The sequence below is a fragment of the Vombatus ursinus genome, unplaced genomic scaffold (genome assembly GCF_900497805.2).
Source record: "Vombatus ursinus unplaced genomic scaffold, bare-nosed wombat genome assembly UNPS02004704.1, whole genome shotgun sequence".
NCBI lineage: Eukaryota > Metazoa > Chordata > Mammalia > Diprotodontia > Vombatidae > Vombatus > Vombatus ursinus.
In genome coordinates this window covers 702,250-728,639 of record NW_020944482.1, presented here as the reverse complement: position 1 = coordinate 728,639, position 26,390 = coordinate 702,250, and the positions used below count along the sequence as shown (strand labels likewise).

The following is a 26,390-nucleotide window of genomic DNA, read 5'->3' as shown; positions in this document are numbered from 1 at the left end:
CAGTTTTGTTCATTTGATCACAAAAAGCCAAATATATTATAAAGAAAGAATGGTGGAATGTCTTGAATAGTAAAATATATTTTAAAGATTAAATGGTTTTAAATATTAAATATTTTTCTATATAAAGCTGAATGCTATCTCCTAAGCATTTTAATAAATATTATCTACTCTCTGAAAATCATTATGTTAAGACCTTTGGGATGTACAAAACAAAAATAGTCCTGTCCTCAAGGAACTCATGTTTTATTGAGAAAACTAAAATAAGTAAATACTAGCCAAGTCAGAGGTGAGGAAAATACTAACAAGTGTTTGGATTAGGGTAGACTTTGAGTAGGAAGTGGCTCTTGAGCTCAGTCCAGAAGGAAGTTATGAATTCTGAGAAACATAGGTCCTTTCAGTCATGGAGGACAATTTGTGTAATAGAATGAAGACTGGAGATAGATGTTGAGTCTGGGGAACAATTAGAAGTTCAATTGGGCTGGAATTTAGAGTGTTTGAAAGGAAGTACTATGAAGTAAATCTGGTACTGTGGATAAGGGAATATTGATTGATTAAAATGGCAAGGCTATATGTTATTTATTCTGGAGGCAGGAGGGAGCCCCTAAATATTTTTGAGAAAGGGAGTGAGATTGTCATATTTTGATCTCTGAGGATGGAAGTAGGGAAGGCAATTAAAAGCTAAGGCAGTAATCCATGTAAAAACTGATAAAGGTTTGAAGCAGGATGATGGCTTTGTGAATGGAAAAAGTGGGACAAAAAAGGAATGTTATGAAGGTTGAATCGGCAGTATTTAGGAAATATTTAGTATAATTGAACTGCCCAGTCCAGGTGTGGGTGATGGACTGAGAGAACAGGAGAAGATAAAGAAACTTGTAGTTACAAAAAAGATAAACAATATAGGTTTTTGAGGAGTGAGGCAGAGGTAGAGATGGAAGCACAGTTATATAAGAAAGAAATTTCAGAATTCATCATCATGGAAGCATGGATCTTAATAGTCTGTGTGGGATGGCTGAGGTAGCATGAAGATAATGATCGCAGGACATGAAGTGGAAGACTCTATGTGAACACAGAAATCCCTGAGTTATGAGGGCAAGCAGAGGGGGTTGAGAGGAACGCTGAGCCAGGTTCTCAGTTCCTTGAGAAAGCATGAGAGAACGTGGGCTAGAATCTTATTAAGGAGTATAATGAAGATCTGGATATGGTGAAATAGATAGTGTGAACCTCCAAGAAGTTGCCGAGTGATGGCAAAGGTATGGTCTAGAGGTAGAAGTGAGTAACATTCCTCCTGATCCATTATATTCATGTTCATGAAAGCTGGAACACCTAGCACTTGAAAAACGTTTCTAGGGATGAGTGGTTCAGGAAAACCTGATACTATAAGAAAAAATAAAATTGATTATATTTTAACAGACAGGATATGGCTCATTACTGATATGGGAGTCATTCCTGAACCATTTGTCTGTCTATTTTAGGCAATCACTTTCTTAGAGTAAAGATAGAAATCAAAGCTGGAAAAGAGAATACCAATGAGAAAAAGGAACAATGTGGACAATCAAAAGAATGCAGTCATATAATTTTGTTTGTAAAATCTTACAGAAAAGGATGTTTCAGAGAAATAGTATTGGTTCACAAAACAGCAGCTGTAGAAATTAATAATAATTTAAAGAAGTTTGGAAAGAGACCCACCTTTGCGTAATTTTTCCTAGGAAATTTACAGAAAAAGTGAAAAGACAACTAAACAGAAGAAAAATGAAAATAATCTGCAAGGATTTTTTGTCATGAAGGAATAGAATCACCACACCAGACTGTTAAAATAGTGCTTAGAGCTTGATGTGTTCATAAAGGTGACAGTCACAGCATTAAAAAGAACAAAGATGGCAAACGGTGCTGGACCAATGTCTAAATATTTATAGAAGGGGTCTCTGCTAGAGCTGAGAAACTTTTGAAAGCATTGTGAGATTGATTCACAAGGTATCTGAAAGAAAGGAAGATATCAAAGGTATGGAAAACCATCCAGCAAAACTTGAACAACTAGTGACCTAAAAAACATTTTCATGAGAATTTTCTATACACGCACATTAAGGGCATTCTTGATAATGGTATTTGTAGATATCAGGTAGTGATATTCCTTAGTAGATCATATTTTGACTGTTACAGTTGTCTAAAACATGTAGAGAATGCCAGATACCTCTGAACTTACTCTTTTTGTTTCTTTTTTCCATTAGCAAAAATTTATGTTGTTTCCTGATACTCATTTGAAAAAAACAAAACAAAACAAAACCAAAAACCTTTTTAACATATATAGTCAAACAAATTCTCAAATTGTACATGTCCAGAAATATATGTCTCATTTTGTATCTTGAATCTACTACTTCTTTGTCAAGAATTAAGTAGCTGATTCTCTGGAGTCATAGTCATGAATTAATCAGAGATCTTAAGTCCATGAAAATAGTTTGTTTTTACATTGTTGTTGTTGTTTTAATTGTTCTTCTGGCTCTCTTCACTTTGCTCTGAATCAGTTCATACAAGTATTCCCAGGCTTCCCAGAAACCATCCCTGTTTTCATTTGTTACAACACAGTGTTATTCCATTAAATTAACTTCTCATAATTTATTTAGCCATACACTAATTTATGGATACTTTCATGATTCTTAGTTCTTTGCCACTGGAAAAAAAAATTGCTATGAATATTTTTGTTCATAGAAGTCCTTCCTGTCTTTTCTCTTTGGGGTATAACCCTATAGTAGTAGTATTGTTGGGCCAAAGGATAGTGAGTTTTGAAATTGCTTGCCAAAATGGCTATACCAGTTAGTTCTGACCTCTACCAGACAGCGTATTGTTTGTTACATGACTTACAGGCTTATATTATTGGAAAAAGTTTATTTCTGCTACTCCCTCATTAGGTAATGTTTCCTTGTTCCTCTTATCAGTAAGTCAGTCAACTAGCATTTATTAAGCTCCAGCTTTGTGCTGGGTACTGTAGTTAGTGCTGGGGATACATAGAACAGGAGAAGATAATCCCTGTTCTGAATATGTAAACAATTACATACACAATTGTTATATTCACGACAAATTGGAAAAATTAACAGAGGGAAGGCACTAGCAATAAGAGAAATCGGGAAAGGCTTCTTGTGGAAGGTGGGACTTTTGCTGAGACTTAAAGAAATCCAAGGAAGCCATGAGATAGAGGTGAGAAGGGAGAGATGTTCCAGGCATGGAGGACAGACAGTGAAAAGGCTTAGAGCCAGTAGATGGAGTTTTTTGTGCTAGGACGAGCAAGGAACTCAGTGCCATTGGATTGTTGGATAAGTGCTGGGATATAAAGTTTAAGCTTGAGAGGTAAAAAGGGGCTAGTGGAGGGCTTTATTAGCCAAAGAGGATATTGGATCCTGGAAGCAGTAGAGATTTATTTGTATTGGGGATTTATTTGAATGGGGGAGTGACATGATCAGAACTGTGCTCTATAAAGATAAATTTGACAGTTGAAGGGTGGATGAACTTAAGTCAAGGATACCAATGGGTAGCTAAACAATAGTTTAGGTATGAAGTGACGGTTGCTTTAACAGATGGTAGAGATGGCAGAGGAGAAAATATAAGATGCTATGAAGGTAAAATTGAGAGGTCTAGGAAACAGATTAGATATGGGGGGATGGGATGACATAGAAGGAGGAACTGAGGATGATATCTAGTTTGTGAGCATGGGTGACTGGGAGATGGTGGTACCCTTCATAGTAATAGGGACATTAGGAAGAGGGTAGGTAGATTTTAGGGAAAATGTAATGAATTCAGTTTTTGACATGTTGAGCTTAAGATGTCTACAAGAAAATCTAGTTGATACACTCTTCCGTCTAACTTTTCATGATAATGTACTTTCCTGGTTCTCCTCCTACCCATCTAATTGATCCTTCTTAGTCTTTTTTGATGGGTCCAGTAGGCATTTTGAAGATTTTGAGACTGGGGATAAGAAGAGAGATTAGGGCTGGATAAATAAATCTGAGAGTCGTTTGTATAGACATGATAACTGAATATTTTGGAGCTGATGAATTCACCAAGTGAATTAGTGTAGAGGGAGAAGAAAAGAAGGCCCAGGACAGAGCTTTGGTGGAGAGGAACGCCCAGGGTTAGGAGGCAGGAATGATGATCCTGGAGAAAATAAAGAGTGGTTACATAGGTAGGAGGAAAAGTAGAAGAGAAGTTTCAGAGGAGAGTATATTCAAGATGTAGTCAATAGCATCACATGGATGAAAACTAAGGAAAAGTTATTTGATGATTCAGTTAAGAGATTACAGGAAACTTTTGTGTGTCTTGGCAGACAGACAGTTTTATTTGAGTCGTGAAGTTAGAAGCCAGATTATAAGGGGCTAAGAAGTAAGAGGAAAAGAATGAAGATGTAGCAAAGGAGACTGAGATGAGGTAATCATACAAGTAGGAGAAAAAGGCAAGAGCCTCATTAGGGAAACCTAGAAAGAAGAATGTATCAAGTATAGTGAGATGATCAACTGTGTCAAACATTGTAGAGCAGTTAAGAAAGATATGTATTGAGAAAAGGCCATTAGATTTAGCAATTAAGTAATAATCTGTAATTTTGGAGAGAGTACTTCAGAGAGAATAATGAAGGGTGAAGAGGGAGCTCTTGATGAAAGACTTCAATTTTTTTCAGTGAAATAACATACAAGGTACTCAACTGGGAGTGGGGAGTATAGTGAACCATAAGGGCTTTGAGGAAGGATGAAAGGATTGCGAAAAGCTGCTTTAGTGACTGGGATGATAAATAAATTAAGAAATTGTAAAAGGATTGTCTTGCTACAGAGAGGGCCCAATTGAAATTATGCATCACAATTTTGTAGTAAGCCAGTCAGCACAGTGTCATGATTTTCTCCAGCTTCATTCAGCAGTATATGAGTAGGGTGTAAAGGTAACAGATGGTGGTAGTACTTTAAGACTCAGGTTTGGCAGAGCAAGATTGACAATAGGCTAAGGGATAAGGGGTTCAGAGAAGAAGGGGAAGGAAAGTAAAAGAATGGACGGGAAGGGAATAAGCATTTATATAGCAGCTATTTTGTGTCAGATACCATGCTAAGAACTTTTTAAAATATTATCTCATTTGATCCAGAAGCAGTATAGTGTTGAATTAATTTGCCAAGGGGTGAAGATGTGAAAGGGAAGAGAGTTTAGCATTGCAGGGGTGATGGTCTGGGAAAGTACTGAGAGGTAGAGGGATTGCAGGTCATAATGAGAATGTAGAACAGAGTTTGGGATTGCAAGGCAGATGGACTGGAGGAGTAACATTATAATCCAGTAAAGGAATTTCAGAGTTCATGTACGTGGAAGTGGCGTATTTATGGGTGATGACAAAATCTAAAGGAAGAGTATGACTATCTCTGTGTAGCTGAAGTGGAGAAATAGGTCATAGGAAACGACTAAGTTGAGGAACTGTAAAGTTAGGGTATTTGATGGAGTATTAATATGTATGTTGAAGTTCCCTTGATTGAGGGTAGGAATTAAGGAAGAGATGATGACTGCGAACTAGGCACTGAATTCGCTGAAGCTGGTAATAGCCACCAGGATCTTGATTGGGTGATACGTATGGATTGAATGAATTCCAAAAGAGGAGAAGTTACTGAGTTATAGTGATAGATGGAGAGCCAGTTATGGCAGTGGGTTGAAAAATATATTCCAGTGCCCCCGACAGTTTCAGAGATTGAGAGGTTATGGAGGAAGTATGTGTGAAAGCATAACCAGTGATGGAAAGGTTGGCTAGGGAATCTGTGCTATCTGGAGGGAGCTAGGTCTTAGTGAATGCAAGAAGATGGAAGAAGTGGGAAAGGAACAGGTTTAGATGAATGCAAATCTATTGCTTTTGGAGCAGGCATTGCAGAGAGCACAGTGCAAGGAATGGGTAGCTTTAGAGTGGGATGTTGAACAATGGCAGTTAGGAATTCAGAGTCACTGGGATGGATAAAAGGGGAATGAATGAATAAAAAAAAGTCTTTATCCAGTGCTCACTCTGTGCCAGGTACTGTGTTAAATGCTGGGGATAAATATAAATATACATACTTACTAGGTATGTAAACCTGGGTAAGTCACTTAACTCCCGTTTGCCTCAATTTCCTCATCTGTAAAATGAGAATAATAATAGCACTTATCTCCCAGGTTTGTTGTGAGGATTAAATGAGATAATAATTGTAAAGCACTTAGCACAGTGCCTAGCACATTGTGAATATTAAATAAATGTTAGTTGTTGGTGATGGTGTTACTAACCTCTCTATTTCTTACCAAATACCAAAATATTTTGATTATTACAGCTTTGTAGTATAGTTTGGTATCTGGTGCTAGAATTCCTTCTTTTCCATGTTTTTTCACTGGCTGTCTTTATAGTCTTGACTTTTGGTTCTTCCAGATTAATTTTGTTATTCTTTTTTCTGTCTCTATAAGGTAATTCTTTATTAGTTTGATTGTTATGGCACTGAATAAGTAAATTAATTTATTATAGTGACTTTGTCTACCTGTAAGTAATATTTCTCTAATTATTTAGAGCTGTCTTTATTTGCGTGAAGAGTGTTTTGTAATTGTGTTCATATAGATCTTTTGTGTGTCTTGGCAGACAGACTCTCAAATATTTTATACTGTCCATAGTAATATTAAGTAGTATTTCTTTTTATTTCTCTTCCTGATGGATGTTATTAGTAAGATACAGAAATGCTGATGATTTGCGTTTGTTTATTTTATATCCTTCAACTTTGTTGAAGTTTTTAATTGTTTTGATTAATTTTTTAGTTGACTCTCTGGAGTTTTCTAAGTAAAATAATCATATCATTAGCCAAAAGTGATAATCTTGCTTTTGTTTCTTTTTCAGAAAAATTGTTACAGCTAGCATTTTTGGTAATCTTTCACAATTTCTTGAGAAAAATTAAATGTATCCTATAAGGAACAAATTTATTGTCCCTTTTTTGTATGAAAATAATGATACTGATTTATCATGTGTTATTGTTATTCAGTTGTGTCTGATTCTTTGTGATCCCATGTACTAAAGCATGGCGGACCCTTCTGTACTCTATTATCTCTTTTTTTTTTTCTCCTAGCTATTTAAGTTCTTTATTTCTTTAAGGAGCATTTCTAAAAAAAAAAAAAATTAATTGATTTTTAGTTTTCAACATTCACTTCCATAAGATTGAGTTCTAAATTTTTTCCCTCTTCCTGTCCTCCCCCTCCCCAAGATGGTATGCATTTGGTTTAGGCTCTTCATATACATTCATATTAAACATATTTTCACATTAGTCATGTTGTAAAGAAGAATTAGACGAATGGGAGGAAACACGAGAAAGAAGAAATAAAACAAAATAAAAAAAAGAGACAGAGCAAATAGTATGCTTTGATCTGCATTCAGACTCCATAGTTCTTTTTCTGGATATGGATGGTATTTTCTAGTGTAAGTTTTTTGGAGCTGTCTTAGATCCTTGCATTCCTGATAAGAGCTAAATCTGTCAAAGTTAGTCATTGCACAGTGTGGCTGTTACTGTATACATCGTTCTCCTTGTTCTACTCACTTCACTCAATATTAGTCTATACAAGGCTTTCCAGGTTTTTCTGAATTCTGCCCACTCATCATTTCTTATAGCACAGTAGTATTCCATTACATTCACATGCCACAACTTTTTTAGCCATTCCCCACTTGATGAGTATCCCCTCAGTTTCCAATTCTTTGCAACCACAGAAAGAGCTGCTATAAATATTTTTGCACATGTGGGTCCTTTTCACATTTTTATGATCTCTTTGGGATACAGCCCTAGAAGTGTATTCCTGGGTCAAAGGTTATGCACATTTTTGTAGCCCTTTGGGTGTAGTTCCACATTGCTCTCCAAAGTGGTTGGATCATTTCACAACTCTACCAACAATGCATTAGTGTTCTGATTTTCCCACATCTCTAACATTTATCATTTTCCTATTTGGTCATGTTAGCCAATCTGATAGGTGTGATGTGGTACCTCAGAGTTGTTTTGATTTGCGTTTCTCTAATCAATAGTTTAGAGCATTTTTCATGTAACTATAGATAGTTTTAATTTCTTCATTTGAAAACTGCCTGTTTATATCCTTTGACCACTTATCAGTTGGGGAATGACTTGTATTCTTATAAATTTGACTCAATTTTCTATATATTTTAGAAGTGAGACCCTTATCAGAGATACTGGTTGTAAAAATTCTTCCCCAGTTTTCTGCTTCCCTCCTAATCTTGTTTGCATTGGCTTTGTTTGTATAAAGCTTTTCAATTTAATATAATCAAAATTATCTATTTTGCATTTCATAATGTTCTTTACCTCCTGTTTGGTCATAAATTTTTCTATTCTCCATAAATCTGACAGGTAAACTATTCCTTGCTCTCCCAGTTTGCCTATAGTATCAGCCTTTATGTCTAAATTGTGGACCCTTTTTTTAAAAAAAATTTGTTTTGTTTTGTTTTTTGCTAGGCACTGAGGTTAAGTGACTTGCCCAGGGTAACACTAAGTGTTAAGTGTCTGAAGCTGCATTTGAACTCAGGTCCTCCCGAATCCAGTGGTGCTCAACCCATTTTGGTATATGGTATAAGGGTCTATGCCTAGTTTTTGCTATGCTATTTTCCAGTTTTCCCAGAAATTTTTGTCAGATAGTGAGTTCTTATCCCAGAAGCTAGGGTCTTTGGGTTTATCAAAAAGTAAATTACTATAGTTATTGAATATTGTGTCTTGTGTACTTAACCTATTCCACTGATTCATCACTCTATTTCTTAGCCAGTACCAAGTAGTTTTGATGATTGCTCCTTTATAATACAGTTTTAGATCTGGTACTGCTAGGCTACCTTCCCTTGTATATCTTTTCATTAATTCCTTTGATATTCTTGACCTTTTGTCCTTCAAGATGAATTTTGTTATTATTTTTTCTAGCTCTATAAAATAATTTTTTGGTAGTGTGACTGGTATAGCATTGAATAAGTAAATTAATTTAGGTAGAATTGTCATTTTTATTATATTAGCTCAGCCTAACCATATTTTCCTAGTTACTTAGATCTGACTTTATTTGTGTGAAAAATGTTTTGTAATTATGTTCCTGGGTTTGTTGTGGCAGCTAGACTCCCAAATATTTTATATTGTCTATAGTTACTTTAAATAGAATTTTCATTTCTATCTCTTGCTGCTGGACTTTGTTAGTAATATGTAGAAATATTGATGATTTATGTGGGTTTATTTTATATCCTGCAGTTTTGCTAAAGTTGTTAATTATTTCAGGTAGTTTTTTAGTTAATTCTCTAAGATTGTCTTAGTATACCATCATATTATCTGCAAAGAATGTTGGCTTTGATTCTCCTTTACCTATTCTAATTCCTTCAATTTCTCTTTCTTTTTTCATTACTAAAGGTAACATTTCTAGTACAATAATGAATAACTGTCATGATAATAGACATCCTTGTTTCACCCCTGATCTTATTGGAAATGATTCTAGCTTATCCCTATTACATGCTTGCTATTATGTCCCTATTACATTACATCCCTATTATGTTTGGTGATGGTTTCATATAGATGCTACTTATTATTTTAAGGAAATTTCCATTTATTCCTGTGCTCTCTAGTGTATTTAAGAGGCATGGGTGTTGTATTTTGTCAAAGGTTTTTTCTGCATCTGTTGAGATAATCATATAATTTATTTTGTTATTGATATGGTCAATTATGATGATAGTTTTCCTAATATTGCACTAGCCTTACATTTCTGGTATAAATCCCACCTGGTCATAGTGTATTATCCTTGTGATAAGTTGCCATAATCTCTTTGGTAATATTTTGTTTAAAATTTTAGTATCTGTATTCATTAGGGAAAATGGTTTATAATTTTCTTTGTCTGTTTTGGCTCTTCTTGGTTTAGGTATTGGCACCATATTTGTATCATAAAAAGAATTTGGCAGGACTTCTTTGCCTGATTTTCCAAATAGTTTATATAGTACTGGAATTAATTGTTCTTTAAGTATTTGGTAGAATTCACTTGTAAATCCTTCTGGCTCTGGAGATTTTTTTCTTAGGGAATTCGTGGATAACTTCTTCAGTTTCTTTTTCTGAAAAGAGTTTATTTAAATTTTTTACTTCCTTTTCTGTTAACCTGGCAATTTATATTTTTGTAAATATTCATCCATTTCACTTAGGTTTTCAAATTTATTGGCATACAGTTGAGCAAAATAGCTGCAAATTATTATTTTAGTTTCTTTTTCATTGGTGGTGAATTCACCTTTTTTATTTTTGATACTAGTAATTTGGTTTTTTTAAAAATCAAATTAACCAAAAGTTTATCTGTTATTGTTTTTTTTTCATAAAACCAGCTCTTAGTTTTGTTTATTAGTTCAGTAGTTTTCTTAATTTCAATTATATTAATCTCTCCTTTGATTTTAAGAATGTCTAATTTGGTATTTAATAATAGGATTTTTAATTTATTCTTTTCCTAGTTTTTTTTAGTTGCATGTTCAATTCATTGATCTCATCTTTCTCTGTTTTATTCCTGTAAGCATTGAGAGATACAAAGTTTTCACTAAAAACTGCTTTGACTGCATCCCATAAATTTTAGTGTGTTGTCTCATTATTATCATTCTCTTTGAAGAAGTTATTGATTGTTTCTGTGATTTCCTATTTTACCCACTCATTTTTTAGGATTAGATTATTTAGTTTTCAATTAATTTTTTAGTCTATCTTTCCATGGCCCTTTATTACATGTAATTTTTATTATGTCATGATTTGAAAAGGCTGCATTTAATATTTCTGCCTTTCTGCATTGGATTGTGAGGTTTTTTATGCCCTAATAATACATGGTCAGTTTTTGTGTAGGTGCCATGTACGGCTGAGAGAAAGGTATATTCCTTTCTGTTCCCATTCAGTTTTCTCTAGAGGTCTACCATATCTAACTTTTCTAAGATTCTATTCACCTCTTAATTTCTTTCGTCTTTATTTTGTGGTTAGATTTATCTATTTCTGAGAGGGGAAGGTTGAGGCCCCCCACTAGTATAGTTTTGCTATTTTTTTCCTGTAACTCCGTTAACTTCTCCTCTAAGAATCTGAATGCTATACCACTTGGTGCATATATGTTTAGTATTGATATTACTTCATTGTCTATTATAGTACCTTTGAGCAGGATGTAGTTTCATTTCTTATCTCTTTTAATTAGATCTATTTATGTTTTTGCTTTGTCTGAGATCAGGATTGCTGCTCCTACTTTCTTTATTTCAGCTGAAGCATAATATAGTCTGTTCTAGCCTTTTATCTTAACTCTGTATGTGTCTCTCTGCTTCAAATGTGTTCCTTGTAAACAACTTATTGTAAGATTGGTTTTTAATCCACTCTGCTGTCTGCTTCTGTTTTATGGGAGAGTTTATTCCATTCACATTCACGGTTATGATTTTTGACTGTATTTTTCTCTCAATATTACCTCACCATTTATGCCTTTTTCTCTCCTTTTTCCCTTTCCCTCCTCACTAGTGTATTGCTTTTGACCACTGTCTACCTTCATCTGTCCTCCCTTCTATCAGCCCCCCTCCCTTTTCTTTCCCCTTTCTCCTACTACTTCTTCCCTCCCTTCTTCCTTATCTTCTATCAGCCCCCCTCTTTTCTTTCCCCTTTCCCCTCCTGCTTCCTATTGGTTAAGATAGATTTCTATTTCTAACTGAGTGTGTATGTTATTTCCTCTTTGAACCAAATCTGATGAAAGTAAGGTTCAAACAATGCTTGCCTCCATGTCTTCTTTCCTTCTGCTGTAATAGGTCTTTGTGCCTCTTCATGTGATATAATTTACCCTTTTCTGCCTTCTCCTTTCCTATTCTCCCAGTACTATCCTTTTTTTCACCCCCTAATTATTTTTTTATCATCCAATCAAATTCAACTTATACCCACACTGTCTGTCTATCTATACCCCTTCTAAATACCATAATAAAGATACAGTTCTCAAGAGTTACATGTATCACCTTCCCATGTAGGGATGTAAATACTTTAACCTTATTGATTTTCAGTTTATCTTTTTTATCCTTCTCTTAAGTCTTGTATTTGGAGATCAAATTTTATGTTAAACTCTGGTCTTTTCATCAGGAAGGTTTGGAAGTCCCCTATTTCATTGAATGTCTGTCTCTTTCCCTGAAAGTTTATGCTCAGTCTTGCTGGGTAGTTGCTTCTTGGTTGTAATCCAAGCTCCTTTACATTCCGGAATATCTTAGTCTAAGCCTTTCCATCCTTTAATGTAGAAACTGCTAGGTCCTGCGTAATCTTGACTAGTTCCGTGATATTTAAATTGTTTCTTTCTGCCTACTTGCAGTATTTTCTTCTTGATCTGGCAATTCTGGAATTTGGCTACAATATTCCTTGGAGTTTTCCTTTTGAGATCTCTTTCAAGGGGTGATTGATGGATTCTTTCAATGACTATTTTACCCTCTGGTTCTAGGACCTCAGCGCAGTTTTCCTTCATGATTTCTTGAAAGATGCTGTCTAGGCTCTTTTTTTTGATCACTGTTTTCAGGTAGACCAGTAATTCTTAAATTATCTCTCTCGGATCTGTTTTCCAGGTCAGTTGTTTTTCCATTGAGGTATTTTACATTTTCTTCAGTTTTTTTTTTTTTATTCTTTTGATTTTGTTTGACTGATTCTTGATGTTTCATACAGTCATTAGCTTCCACTTGCCCAATTCTAATTTTTGAGGAATTGTTTTTTTTTGTTTTTTTCTTTTCTTTTTTTAAAAATTAATTTATTTTGATTTATCAATAATCACTTCCATATGCTTTTGAGTTTAAAATTTTTCTCCCCCTTCCTCCCCACCACCCTCACCAAGACAGCGTACAATCTGATATAGGCTATACATTTACATTCCTATTAAACATATTTTCATGTGAGTGATGTTTTAAGTAAAAGTTAAAACCAATAGGAGGAACCATCAGAAAGAGGAAACAAAACTCAACAGAAGCGAAAAAAAAAATAACAATTCAACTTCCATAGTTTTTCTTTGGATGTGGATAGCATTTTCCATCATGAGGCCTCTGGCGATGTCTCAGATCCTTGTATTACTGGGAAGGGTTAAGTTTATCAATATTAGTTATCACATAACATGGCTGTTATTGTGTACAGTGTTCTCTTGGTTCTGTTCACTTCACTCAGCATCAGACCGTACAAGTCTTCCCAGGTTTTTCTGAAGTCAGCCTGTTCATCATTTCTTATAGCACAATAGTATTCCATCACATTCATATACCAAAACTTGCTCAGCCATTCCCCAATTGATGGGCATCCTCTCAATTTCCAGTTCTTTGCCACGACAAAAAGAGCTGCTATGAATATTTTTGTACATGTAGGTCCTTTTCCCATTTGTATGATCTTTCTGGGATATAGCTCTCGAAGTGCTATTGCTGGGTCAAAGGGTATGCACATTTTTGTAGCCCTTTGGGCATAGTTCCAAATTGCTCTCCAAAATGGTTAGATCATTTCACAACTACACCAACAATGCATTAGTGTTCCAGTTTTCCCACATCTTCTCCATCATTTATCATTTTCCTGTTTTTGTCATGTTGGCCAATCTGATAGGTGTGATGTGGTACCTCAGAGTTGTTTTGATTTGCATTTCTCTAATCAATAGTGATTTAGAGCATTTTTTCATATGACTATAGTTGGCTTTAATGTCTTCATCTGAGAACTGTCTGTTCATATCCTTTGACCATTTATCAATTGAGGAATGGCTTGTATTCTTATAATTTTGACTTAATTCTCTATATATTTTAGAAATGAGGTCCTTATCAGAGAGACTAGTTGTAAAAATTCTTTCCCAATTTTCTACCTTCCTTCTAATCTTAGTTGCATTGGCTTTGTTTGTGCAAAAACTTTTCAATTTAATGTAATCACAGTTATCCATTTTGCTTTTCGTAATGTTCTCTGTGTCCTGTTTGGTTATGAATTCTTCTGTTCTCCATAGATCTGATAGGTAAACTATTCCTTGCTCTTCCAGTTTGCTTATAGTATCAGCCTTTATATCTGAATCATGAACCCATTTTGACTTTTATTTTGGTATATGGTGTAAGATTTTGGTTTATGCCTAGTTTCTGCCATACTCCTTTCCAGTTTTCCCAGCAGTTTTTTTCAAAGAGTGGGTTCTTATCCCAGAAGCTGGGATCTTTGGGTTTATCAAATAAAAGATTACCATAGTCATTGACTACTGTGTCTTGGCGTATGTAACCTATTCCACTGATCCACCACTCTTTCTTAGCCAGTACCAAGCAGTTTTGATGATTGCTGTTTTATAATACCATTTAAGATCTGGAATTACTAGGCCACCTTCCCCTGCATTTCTTTTTATTAGTTCCCTAGATATTCTGAACCTTTTGTTCTTTCAGATGAATCTTGTTATTATTTTTCTAACTCTATAAAATACTTTTTTGGTAGTTTGATTAGTATGGCACTGAATAAGTAAATTAGCTTGGGTAGAATTGTCATTTTTATTATATTAGCTCAGCCTACCCATGAGCAACTGATGTTTTTTCCAGTTATTTAGATCTGACTTTATTTGTGTGAAAAGTGTTTTGTAATTTTGTTCATAGAGTTCCTGGGTTTGTTTCGGGAGGTAGACTCCTAAATATTTTATACTGTCTACAGTAAGTTTAAATGGAATTTCTCTTTCTGTTTCTTGCTGTTGGACTTTCTTGGTAGTATATAGAATTGCTGATGATTTATGTGGGTTTATTTTATAGCCTGCAACTTTGCTAAATTTGTTTATTATTTCAGGTAGTTTTTTACTTGATTCTCTAAGTATATCATCATGTCATCTGCAAAGAGTGATAGCTTTGTTTCTTCTTTGCCTATTCTAATAACTTCAGTTTCTTTTTCTTCTCTTATCGCTAAAGCTAACGTTTCCAGTACGATATTGAATAACAATGGTGACAATGGACATCCTTGTTTCACCCCTGATCTTATTGGAAATGCTTCTAACTTGTCCCTGTTGCATATTATGCTTGCTGAAGGTTTTAGATAGATGCTCTTTATTATTTTAAGGAAGACTCCATTTATACCTGTGCTTTCTAGTGTTTTTAATAGGAATGGGTGTTGTATTTTGTCACAAGCTTTTTCTGCATCTATTGAGATGATCATGTGGTTTCTATTAGTTTTGGTATTGATATGCTCAGTTATGCTGATAGTTTTCCTAATATTGAACCAGCCCTGCAAGGAATTGTTTGTTTTTTTTTTTCCAGTTAGCTTTTGTTACCTCCTTTTCCGTTTGGCTAATTCTACTTTTTAAGGAGTTGTTTTCTTCAGTGGATTTTTTTTTCCCCATTTGGCCAATTGTGTTTTTTAAGGAATTGTTTTCTTCAGTCAATTTTTATCTTTCCTTTTCTAAGCTGTTGACTCTGTCTTGCATATTCTTTTGTTTTCCTAATTTTTCTTCTGCCTCTCTTATTTGACTTTTAAAATCCTTCTTGAACTCTTCCAAAATTTGTATCTTGATCTTCCCTGTCCCAATAGAAACTGTCTATGGTCAGTGTTCGTTTTTGCTCTTTTTCCTGGCTTTTAAAGTTGAGCTGTACTTCTGGGGCAGATGGGGCACTGTCCCATACTTCTTGTGCTGAGTGCTAGGGGCCTGGTCAGTGGCTCTGTGTGCTGGGAGCTCAGGTGCTGGCAGGTGTAAACTGTAGGTGTCTGAGAGCTTTCCTGGTGCTGAGCTGTGTGGTCCTTGTGCTAATGTCTGACATGTGCTGAGGGCAGGTGTGGTTTTTCTGCATTTCCACAGGCTGTGCTGATGCATGTGGTCTAGCCCGTGGAGGATGCCTGCCCTCTGGCACTCCTCTGTAGCCTCTGGAGGTCTGGCCACTGGAGTTTGCCTGCCCCCTGGGACTGCACTAGAGCATGGAGTGATCTGGAAGCTGAGAGACACCTGCCAGCTTGAGGCTGAGCTGAAGTATAGAGTTCCGCAGCTAGAGGAGGCTTGCCTGCCCAGGGCTGTGTCAGCATGTAGTTGTTCTCAGAGCTGGAGTCTGCTGGTTCCCGTAGCTATGCTAACGCATGAAGTGGGTCCTGATGTTGACATTTGCCTGCTCCACCATCCTCCAGCTGAGGATCTCCTGCTGGTTTGCTATGGTGGGGCTTGGAATGTGCTACCCTTTTACCAGAGTGAGACAGACCTTTTTTGATGATCCTCTAAGTTTCCTGGGTAAAAGACTGCTTGTCTTTCTGCTGCCTCCACTGTTCCAGGATTTTTCCTGGGGCACTATTTTCTGCTTTTTTCAGAGGTCCATTTGGGAGAGTGACAGCGATTTACTGTTTCCTCCACCGTCTTGGCTCCTGGAAAACCTTAGTTGTTTTTCAGTATAAGATACCTTATATTCTGTTCCAATCTTGTGCCCTTTTTTTTTCTTCAATATTTCTTGTTTCATGGAGTTGTTAAACTGGAATGGACTGTACCAAGGAGGTACCAGTCATTTTTCTCCATGTCAGGAATGTTTTCCCTCTTCCTGGCCTACTATAATTCCTGACTAAAATCCTGCCTTCTATAGGAAGCCTTCTCCAATCCCTCTTAATTCCCACTTTTAGTTATTTCCTATTTATCCTGTATATAGGTTGCTTTTTATGTTTGTTCATATGTTGTCTCCCATATTATAGCCTATGAAATTAGAGCCTCCTGGTTGTTCCATAAACAAGACATTCCATCTCTTGACTCTGGGCATCTTCTCTGGCTGTTCCCTATGCCTAGAATACTCTCCCTCTTCTGTTTTACCTCCTGGCCTCCCTGGCTTCCTTTAAGTCCCATCTAAAATCTCATCTTTTATTGGAAGCCTTCTCAAACCCCTCTTAATTTTAGATAGGATTATTTAAGTATCCTGTTTTCTATTAATTTATATTTTTGTATATATTTATTTAGATTTTCAGTTTTATTGGTATGTAGTTGGGGAAAATAGCTTCTGATAATTGTTTTTCTCTTTTCTTCATTGATGAGAGATATAATGAAAATGTTTGTTCCCATAAATTTGGAGCAAACAGCTAGAAAAGTAACTAAGTAAAAGAGGATACAGCTGTTCTTATCTTGTTTTGCTGATAGAAGTTAGGTAAGTAGAAGAAAAGGTTCCATAAAATTGAAACAACTGCTAAAAGTAACTAAGTAAAATCGGATAAAGCTGGTCTTATCTTGTTCTCCTGTTAGAAGTTCATAAGTAGGACAAAGGTTAAGCTTTGCTTAGAGTGTGCATGCTTAATAGGCTCATAAATATTAGCTTCTCCACCTCTAGGAGGGGCTAAGATGCTATTTTCCTGAACATGGGATGTATGAAGAAGGAGGGATGGACATATCAAGGGGTAGGTGTGTAATAGGCAAACTGTCAGGAGTACTCAGCCAATGAGAAAACAGAGGAGGGATTTTGTGGCCGGGATTAGAGATTACAATGTGTCCTGGTCCATAGAACATCTAAGGTTGTAACTGTGTAATAAACTGGGCTTTTAACTTCATCCCTCCTGGGTCTGAATGAGTTATTTCTCACAATTGATTATCAATTTACCTTTTTAATTTTGATCCCAATAATTTGGTTTTCTTCTTTTTTAAAAAATAAGATGAGCTCATGGCTTATCTATGTTATTTCAAAAAAAAAAGTTATGAGTTTACTGGGACATCTTTTATTGACAGAATTGGTGCTAAGATATTTTTAAATTGTATGTGAAACAGGTATTGTTTTAAAGAACATTTCTAGTCTTTAAAATAAACATTTCTATCTTCAAAATAGACAAAAAAGCTGTGAGTTTTAATATTTCAATTTTTTAAAAAAATTTCAGTTTTTTAATTTCTCTTGATTTTCAGGATTTTTAATTTAGTGTTCATTTAGGACTTTTAAGATAGTTGGTTTTCTAGTTTTTTAATTTTATGCCCAATTTGTTTATCTCTTCTTTTTCTGTTTTCCTGACTCTAAGCCTGGCATTTTATCCACTGTGCCACCTACCTCCTGCTGTTAAGGAAAACTAGGCTAAAATGCTTTCTTTCACATTACCATTTTCACTCTGACCCTTGTCCATTGATTCTTTATCTCTCTTTGAACTGTTATACAGATATTTTCTCTTTTTGTATACCTAATACTTAGCATGATACCTGGAAGATAGTAGGTTCTTAATAGAACTGATTGATTGGCTGATTGATTAGGGAAATTGGTCTATGGTTTTTTTTCTCTGTTTTGATTTCCCCGGGTTTAGATATCAAAACCATATTTGTGTGATAGAAGGATTTTTGTAGAATCTCTTCTTATTTTTTACAAGTTTATGTTGTATCGGAATTAATTGTTTTTTAAATGTTTGGGTGAATTCACTTGTAAATCTGTGTTGTCCTGGGTTTTTTTATTTGATGATTCATTCCTAGCTTGTTCAGTTTCTTTCATTTCTTAATTATTTCCATGTTATCTGGTATATATCTTGTTTGTGCATAGTTGTTTGCATATTCACTCTCCCAGCAGAGTATAGCTCCTTGAGGTCAGTAACTGACTTTTGTCTTTCTTTGTATCCCTAGTGCTTTGCATAGTGCTTGGCATACTGTAAGCACTTAATTAATGTTTATTGATGGACTGAATTCTGTTCTTTAATTTATGGACTCTGTGGATCATAATGCTTACATTAATTAACCTCATAGGGATAACATTTTATGAATTTTAAAGTGTTTTCATATACAAATGTATGTGTGTGAGTAATTCTTATTATGGGTGTGTTTTGATAGATTGAGGGTAATTACAATATTGAGAATATGTTAAATTATTAAGTTTCTGAAGTTCCCACTACTAACTCTTAACTTTGAATTAATGTTTATTTTCTTTTTAGATATCAACGTGGTTGTCGATCCTTGATTGCCAATCTGCGGCTTTCTACCCAGGATGAAGAGAGGCAGATCCCCCAAATTTTAGCTTCTGACAATGATGAAGACTATGATGTTCCTGAGGAGGTTGAAAATGTCATAGGTGTGTTACAGCTGGATTGATATTTTCCACTTAGTCTTCAAACCATTTCTCAGGTTCTGAATATTTGAAGTTTCAGTTAGTTTCTGTGGATAGGACTAACCATACTTGTTAATTGATTATTATTTGATAATGGACTTTTTATTTGTTCAGTATATGTATACACTATTTAATAGATATGAAGGAGTAGAAAATAAAGAATTTATAGCAGGGACAGTAATTGCCATGGGATTTCATAGAAAACTAGAGCTCAGTAATTTCTGATATTGTTGAGGCTTGGAATTTGGAAGAATTGAGGCTATAATGGGTTAGATTTTTTTTAGGTGAAGGAGGGTATTCCAGGTGATAGAAACAGTATGAGCAATGTTACATTTGAAGGTAAATATAAACATGGTGTAGATGTGGTTCAGTGGGAACGCTGGCCTAACTGGAATACAAGTCAACATTTATTAAGTACCTGTTATATGCCAGGCACTCTGATAAGCACTGGAGATACAATGAAAGGCAAAAACCAGTTCTTACTCTCAAATTCACAGTCTAACAGGGGAAGCAATGTGCAGATAGCTGGGTACATACAAGATATTTTCAGGATAAGTTGGATATAATCTCAGAGGGACAACATTAAGGAGAAATGGGAAAGGCTTCTTGCAGAGAAGGTAGAACCGATGGAAGTACCTTGGTGAATTGTGGTCAGATAACTGAAGACAGCATAGGGTATTGTTAAGAAGCCTGACTTTGGAGTCAGAAGACCTATGTTTGCATTTTCCCTGTGTTATTTAGTGCTAGTATAACCTCAAACATGTCATTCCATCTTTCTGGTCCTCAGCTTCTTTCTTTGTAAATGAAAGATTGGACTAGATGATCTATGAGGTTATTTCCAACTCAACATATTATAATCTTGAGATGATTTTGAGGCTCATAGTAGTTGCTATTGTTAAAGAGTTTGGGTGCCTGTAGTTACAAGAATTCAGTAGCCTTTAGTTACTTTATTTCTTTTGTCCAACTTCTGGGAAGATGGCAGAGTAGGAGGAAGAAGTATAGCCTAGATTTCCCCTACCAAACCGTATCCTCCAAGATCTATAAAATGCATTGAAAAAAAATAACTGTGAATCATTTTTCCATCCAGACTTAGGGACACAGACAGGTCTGCAGTTATTGGCGGGGGGGGGAGTTTCTGCCTGAGGCACACTGTATATGAAATGTTATAGTTGTAGGGGACTGAAAGAGAGCTGAGACTGGCCACCAGGGCACGAAGAACTTGGGCAAGAAGAGATCCCAATGGATTCCTGAACTACATACACAAATAGCATGCAGGAACTAGTATGGTCTGGGTATTTCATTCAGTTAGGTTCTTGGGAGAACTGGTCGGGGTAGATCTGCAAATATTTGCTGGTGGACAGAAGTGATCTCTTGCAGGTTCTAGCTTTGTGCTGAAAAAGAGCAAGTTCTGAAGCAAACAGTAACTGTATGGCTCTGATCTCAGGAACAAAGTGAGCACTCAGTTCTTTCCTCTAGCTTAGGGTGAATGCTTCATTGTAACAACCAGGACAGAAGTCCCAAACTAAAGAGGAATCTGTGATTTAGTCACTGAATCTGGAAAGCCTCCTAGCAGGGTAACAGAAGATCAGTCTAGCAGCAGTCTACTGAAACTCTCAACCAGGGACAAACTAACAGACAGAAACCTAGGTCAGGAGCCTGCAGAGCTCAGACCAGGAGGGCAGGGAGCAGATTTCACCTTGATTACATTACTTTAGGAGTACTGAAAGCAGACAGACACTCGTTTTGTAAGAAGACAGAAGTTCAGGCTAAACATTACCCATAGAAGTGTGCAGAAATCAGCACTAATATGAAGTCTAAAGTCAAGCTGTGGGCTGGAATAATAAATGAAAAAAAAATAGATTCAAGTTATAAAGACATATTATGGAGACAAGCAAACTCAAGATGGAAACCCAGAAGAAGAAAATGACTTAACATTTACAAGCAAAGCCTCAAAGAAAAATTTATTTTGAACTGAAGTCCAAAAGTAAAGAGTTTTTTTTTTTTTAGCTAAAAATTATTATTTTTTAAAAAACAAGAGTGGTAAAGTATGGAAAATGAAATGCGAACTTTGGAGGAAAGATATGAAAAGACAATTAAAACCCTGGAACTAGAGGTACAAAACCTTACCCAAGAAAATAACTCCCTGAAAATTAAAATAGACCAAATAGAAACTATTAATCGCAAGAGCCAATATGATGTATTAAAACAAAGTCAAAAGACTTAAAAAAAAAAGAGAAGAAAATGTGGAATTTTATAACAAAAATAACTTATCTGAAGAAAGCATCCAGGACTGATAAGAATCATAGGACTGGCTGAAAGCTATGAGGCAAAAAAAGATCCAAGACATCAGATTGCAAGGATTCTTTAAACTGTCCTGATCTCTTAGAACCAGAGGACAGTGTAGAAACTCAAAGAATTTACTGGTGAGCACCTGAAAGAAACCTGAAAATGAAACCTCCAAGGAATATTGTGGCCAAAACCCAGAGCTGATAGGACAAGGAAAAAAAATTCCATAAGCAGCTTGAAAAAATTCTGTAATAAGAAGTGATAGTGAGAATCACACAGAAGTTAGCCAGCACAATAAAGGGGTGAAGAACTTGGAATATTATTGGACATTCTAGAAGGCAAAAGATTAGGCCTACAACCAAGAATAACGTACTCAATTAAACTGAATATAATGCTGCAGTGGGAAAAATGGATCTTTAATGAAATAGAGGACTTCCAAGCATTACTGATGAAAAGACCTGAGCTGAGTAGAAAATCTGCCATACAAATGCATCAGTCAAGGGCAGCTAGGTGGCACAGTGGATTGAGTGCTGGGCCTGGAGTCAGGAAGATTTCCTCAGATACTTACTAGCTACGTGCTCCTGGGGAAGTCACTTAATCATGTTTTCCTTAGTTCCTTATCTGTAAAATAAGCTGGAGAAGGAAATGGCAAACCATTCCAGTATCTTTGCCAAGAAAACACCAAATAGGGTCACAGAGAGTTGGACACAATAGGAAAAAATGACTTAACAACAACAACAGCAACAAACAGGAGTTACGAGAAGTATAAAAAGGTAAACATGAGCAAGTGGGCATAAGCTATGCAAGGTTAGACTGTTTACATTATTATGTGGAGAGCTAATACATGTAGTCCCTCAAAACTTTATTATCAATAGCACTTATAAAGGGAATTTAACTAGATACAGGGCCTGGGAATGGTTCTATTATGTTTTGATGATATTAAAAGATGAATGGAAAGGATAGGAAGGAGTTATAGTTATACACTCTGATAAGAGGAAGTGGTGGAATGGGGAAAATTATCTCATAAATGGGATACAGAAATAAAAGTTTATTCAGCAAAGAGAAAGGCATGAGGAGAGTGGTTTACAGGCCACACTTGAACCTCATTTTCATTTGAAAATTAAAAACCAAATGGATTTATAAGCACGTTTTACCAAAAATTTAAAGAAAGTTAATTCTAATACTTCAGTTTTTGGAAAGAAAATAGTAAAAGAAGGATTCCTACCAAATTCCTTCAATGACAGTATGGTCTTAATATCTAAACCAGGGAGTCAAAATAGAGAAAGAAAAGTATAGACTAATTTCCCTAATGAATATTGATGTAAACATTTTAAATGAAATATTAATAGGGAGATTACAGTAATACATCCTAAAGATCCCATAGTATAACCGGACTGGATTTGTATCAGGAGTGCAGAGTTATGCAGTATTAGGGAAATTACAAACACAATTGGCCACATTAATAATGAAAACAACAAAAATCACGCTTCTCTCAGAAGATGTGTCAAAAGCTTTTGACAACATACAACACTTATTCCTCCCCCCCCCAAAAATAATTTCATCTGTTTTAAATAGCCAAGATCCCCTTCCTCTGAACTGAGAATACAAGGAAAAAAAGACCCATTCCAACTGTGAATAGTCAAACTGTTTTCCATATTGGCCATGTTCAAAAAACGTGTCTCATTCTCCTTTCTGAGTCTTTCACTTCTGTGTTAGGTAGTGGGTAACATGTTTCATCATTAGTTGTCTTTAATTCTGGTTAGCCATTACGTTCAACACAATAGGGGAGAAGGAAATGAAAATTTATATAAAACCTATTCTGTGCTACCACTTTACAAAAATTGTCCCACTTAATCCTCACAACAACCCTTTGAGGTAGGTGCTATTACTATCCCCATTTTGTAGTTGTAGAAAGTTAGGCAAACAGAGGCTAAGTGGCTTGTCTAGGGTCATATACCTAGTAAGTGTCTGAGAGCAGATTTATACCACTTGGGTCTTCTGACACCAGGTCCAGTGTTCTGTGCACTGTTTTACCCACTTGCTTATAAAACGCATGCGTGTGTGAGTGTGTGTGTGTGTGTGCGTGTGTATACATACATATATATATATGTATGTATACACACGCACACACACATTTTATAAGCAACAATACACTCACAAACACACCGTAACTTCATCATCCATTCCATAATTTATGGGTGCCCCTCAAATTCCCATTCTTTGCCACCTCAAAATAGCAATAAGTGTTTTTTATACATCCTTGTTTGCTCAGGACTAATCCTTCCCTTAATTGATTTTCCAGTTCTTCCTCTCCCTTCTCCCTATTTTTTCTTTCCCTCTTGAACGAAATGTATTTTAGTATTTGTGTGTGTTTGGGTTTGTGTGTATTCTTCCTTTTGACCGGTTCAGATGAGAGTGAGGTTCAAAGTGTCAGTTTTGTGTCAGTCTAAGTCTCTTCCACTCCTTCCTCCTTATTTATATAGATGTCTTCTCTTGTATCCTGAGTATGTGAGATAATTTTCCCTGTCTTTCCCACCCCCGATTTATTCCTCTTCCACTCTTTTTCCATTCTTAAGGTCATCACGACATGACAGCCATGACAACCAGGCCTCATCTAATTGTACTTTCTCCATGTGGCCTGATGACTATAGGGTTGAGAGAGGACACATGTATGATCTCCCATATTTGAATTAAACATTTTATCCTTGTTTAGTCCTTTATCATTGTTCATTTATGTTTACTTTTTTATGTTTCTCTTCATTCCTTTATTTGAATGTCAGAATTTCTTTGTAACTCTTCAGGAGTGTTTGGGAATTCTCTATTTCGTTAAAGTTTTATTTTTTTTTTCTCTTGCTTTGTTCTCAGTTTTTCAGGATAAGTTATTCTTTGCTGTTAGCTCAAATCCTTTGACTTCTGGAATATCATATTCCAAGTTCAATACCTTTTTATAGTGATGTCTGCTAAATCATGTGTGATTCTGACTCTTGCTTTTGGGTACTTGAATTTTTACTTTATGACTTGCTTGTAGTATCTTTTTCTTTGACCTGGAAATTCTTGATTTTGGCTGTGATGTTCCTGGGAGTTTTCATTTTGGTGTTTCTTTCAGGAGATATTTCTTTTAGGAGATTTTTTCTTTCTATTTCTACTTTGCCCCCTAGTTCTAAGAGATCTGGGCCATTTACCTTTAAGATTTCTTGGAATACGATGTCTAGACTCTTTTTTTGGTCATAGTATTCAGATAGTTCATTGATTTTTAAAATATCTCTCCTTGATATATTTTTCAGGTCAGTTTTTCCCCCCATGCGATACTTTACATTTTCTTCTATTTTTTTTTCCAGCTTTTTGACTTTGCTTAAAGTACTTCATGAAATCATTGGTTTCTATTTGGTCCATTCTAATTTTCAGGGAGTTTATTGCTTGGTCAAGATTTTGTACCTCTTGTGCCAAGTTACTGATTATTTCTTCAGTTCTTCCAAAACTCTTATTTCTTTTTCATTTTTTTCCTCAAGTGCTTTCATTTCATTTATACAAACATTTTAAACTTTTTTTTAACTCTTGCTTCATTTCTTTCAGGAATTCTAGTTGAGTTAATGCTTAGTTGGTTTTTTTCTCTGAGTTATTCTTTTCTTCTGTGTTTTTGTCTTGAATGATTCTGCCACCATAGTTCATTATTGTTGGATTCTTTTTTTGTATGCTCATTATTCCAGTCTACAGATTTAGTGCCACACTTATGGTGGGAAGGCTTTGGCTAGTCCTGTTGCTGTAACAGTTGATCTTGTCTCATGTTATACTGAGAAAATAGAGACCGCTTAAATGGTTTGTGACACATGAATGTAATGAAATATTGCCATGTTGTAATAAATTTAAAAATAGACTACTCGTAAGCTCTAGCTTGACCTCAATTTTATACCTCATTGTTTCCCATAGTTTTCTTCTTTTCTCCAGTCTCTGATGTCGTCTTCAGAGTTCTCCTCCTGTACCCTTGATCTCATCTCTTGCCTCTATAGTCATCCTCCTGTTTTCTCTCATTTTCATTTTCTTCCTATTTTCTGGTCTCTTCCTTTTGCTGTCTCTAAACCTGCTTTCCCTCTCCTTAAATTTCATTTGACCCTCGAACTATCATCTAATATCTTCCTTAATCCTCATCTATGTGATACTATTGTGTACACCCTCCTCCTGGATATACTCTATTCTGACGCATCTTTCCTAGTTTTTCTTCTACCTGTCTGACCACTCCTCATTGTCTCCTGCAGGGTCATCATCCTTATCCTCCTGTATGTTGGTATGCCCCACAGCTGTGTCCTGGTCTGTCTCTTCTATGTCTATATACACTCTTAATTATCTCATCATTTCTCATAGGCTTAGTTATAATCTCTGTGCAGTTGACACTTAACGTCTGTTTCTCTAACCATGGTCTGTCTGGAGCTCCAGTCCCACATTAATCACTTTCCTACTAGACATTTATAACTGAATATCTGTAGGCATCTCAAACTCAACATGCCCCACATGAGCCTTTTTCTGATTTCCCTAGCTACTAATATCTTACTTACCAAAGCTCTGCTAAAGCTCACAAAAGGTTTTAGCTAACTTGGAATGCTTACTATTTCCTCCAGCTTCTTTGCTTTTGCAGAGGTTCCTCCATGTCTTTTACTCTTTTCTTCCTTACTTTTGCCTTTTGGAAACCTCTAACAACTTGTATGGTACACCTCAGGTGCTGCCTATTTTAAGGAACCTTTTCTTATTTTGCTAGTTAATATTTCCACAACCCCTTCCACCCGGCCTTACTTTGTATTTGTTTCTTATATGTCTCACATTATTAATCGATAAATATTTATTGAGCTCCTACTGTGTTGTCAATACCATAATATGGTTAGATATTAAAAATATAAGTACAAAAAAGGAAACAATTCCTACCTGCGTATTGTCTGTGAATATAAAGTATTCTCTCAAGTGGAATTTAAGATCCTTAAGGGCAGAGGTGTCTGACTTCTGCATTTATACCTTCACTCCCTAGTATGGTGTCTGTTCCATAGTAGGTACTTAATAAATGTTTGTTTTGGTGTTGATTTCTACTAGAATCTGTCATTTAGTATGGTTAATAGCAAACTTGAGCTTTTCC

General features: G+C 35.6%; 1 protein-coding gene across 1 annotated transcript in view; it reads left to right on the top strand.

The window, feature by feature from the left end:
- Positions 1 to 26,390, top strand: part of TBCD (tubulin folding cofactor D) — a 445,631-nt gene that overhangs the window by 86,389 nt on the left and 332,852 nt on the right. The window contains exon 11 of the mRNA XM_027840857.1: positions 18,813 to 18,949. Within this exon, the coding sequence (XP_027696658.1) occupies positions 18,813 to 18,949 (137 nt within the window). The remainder of the gene's footprint in view (positions 1 to 18,812; positions 18,950 to 26,390) is intronic.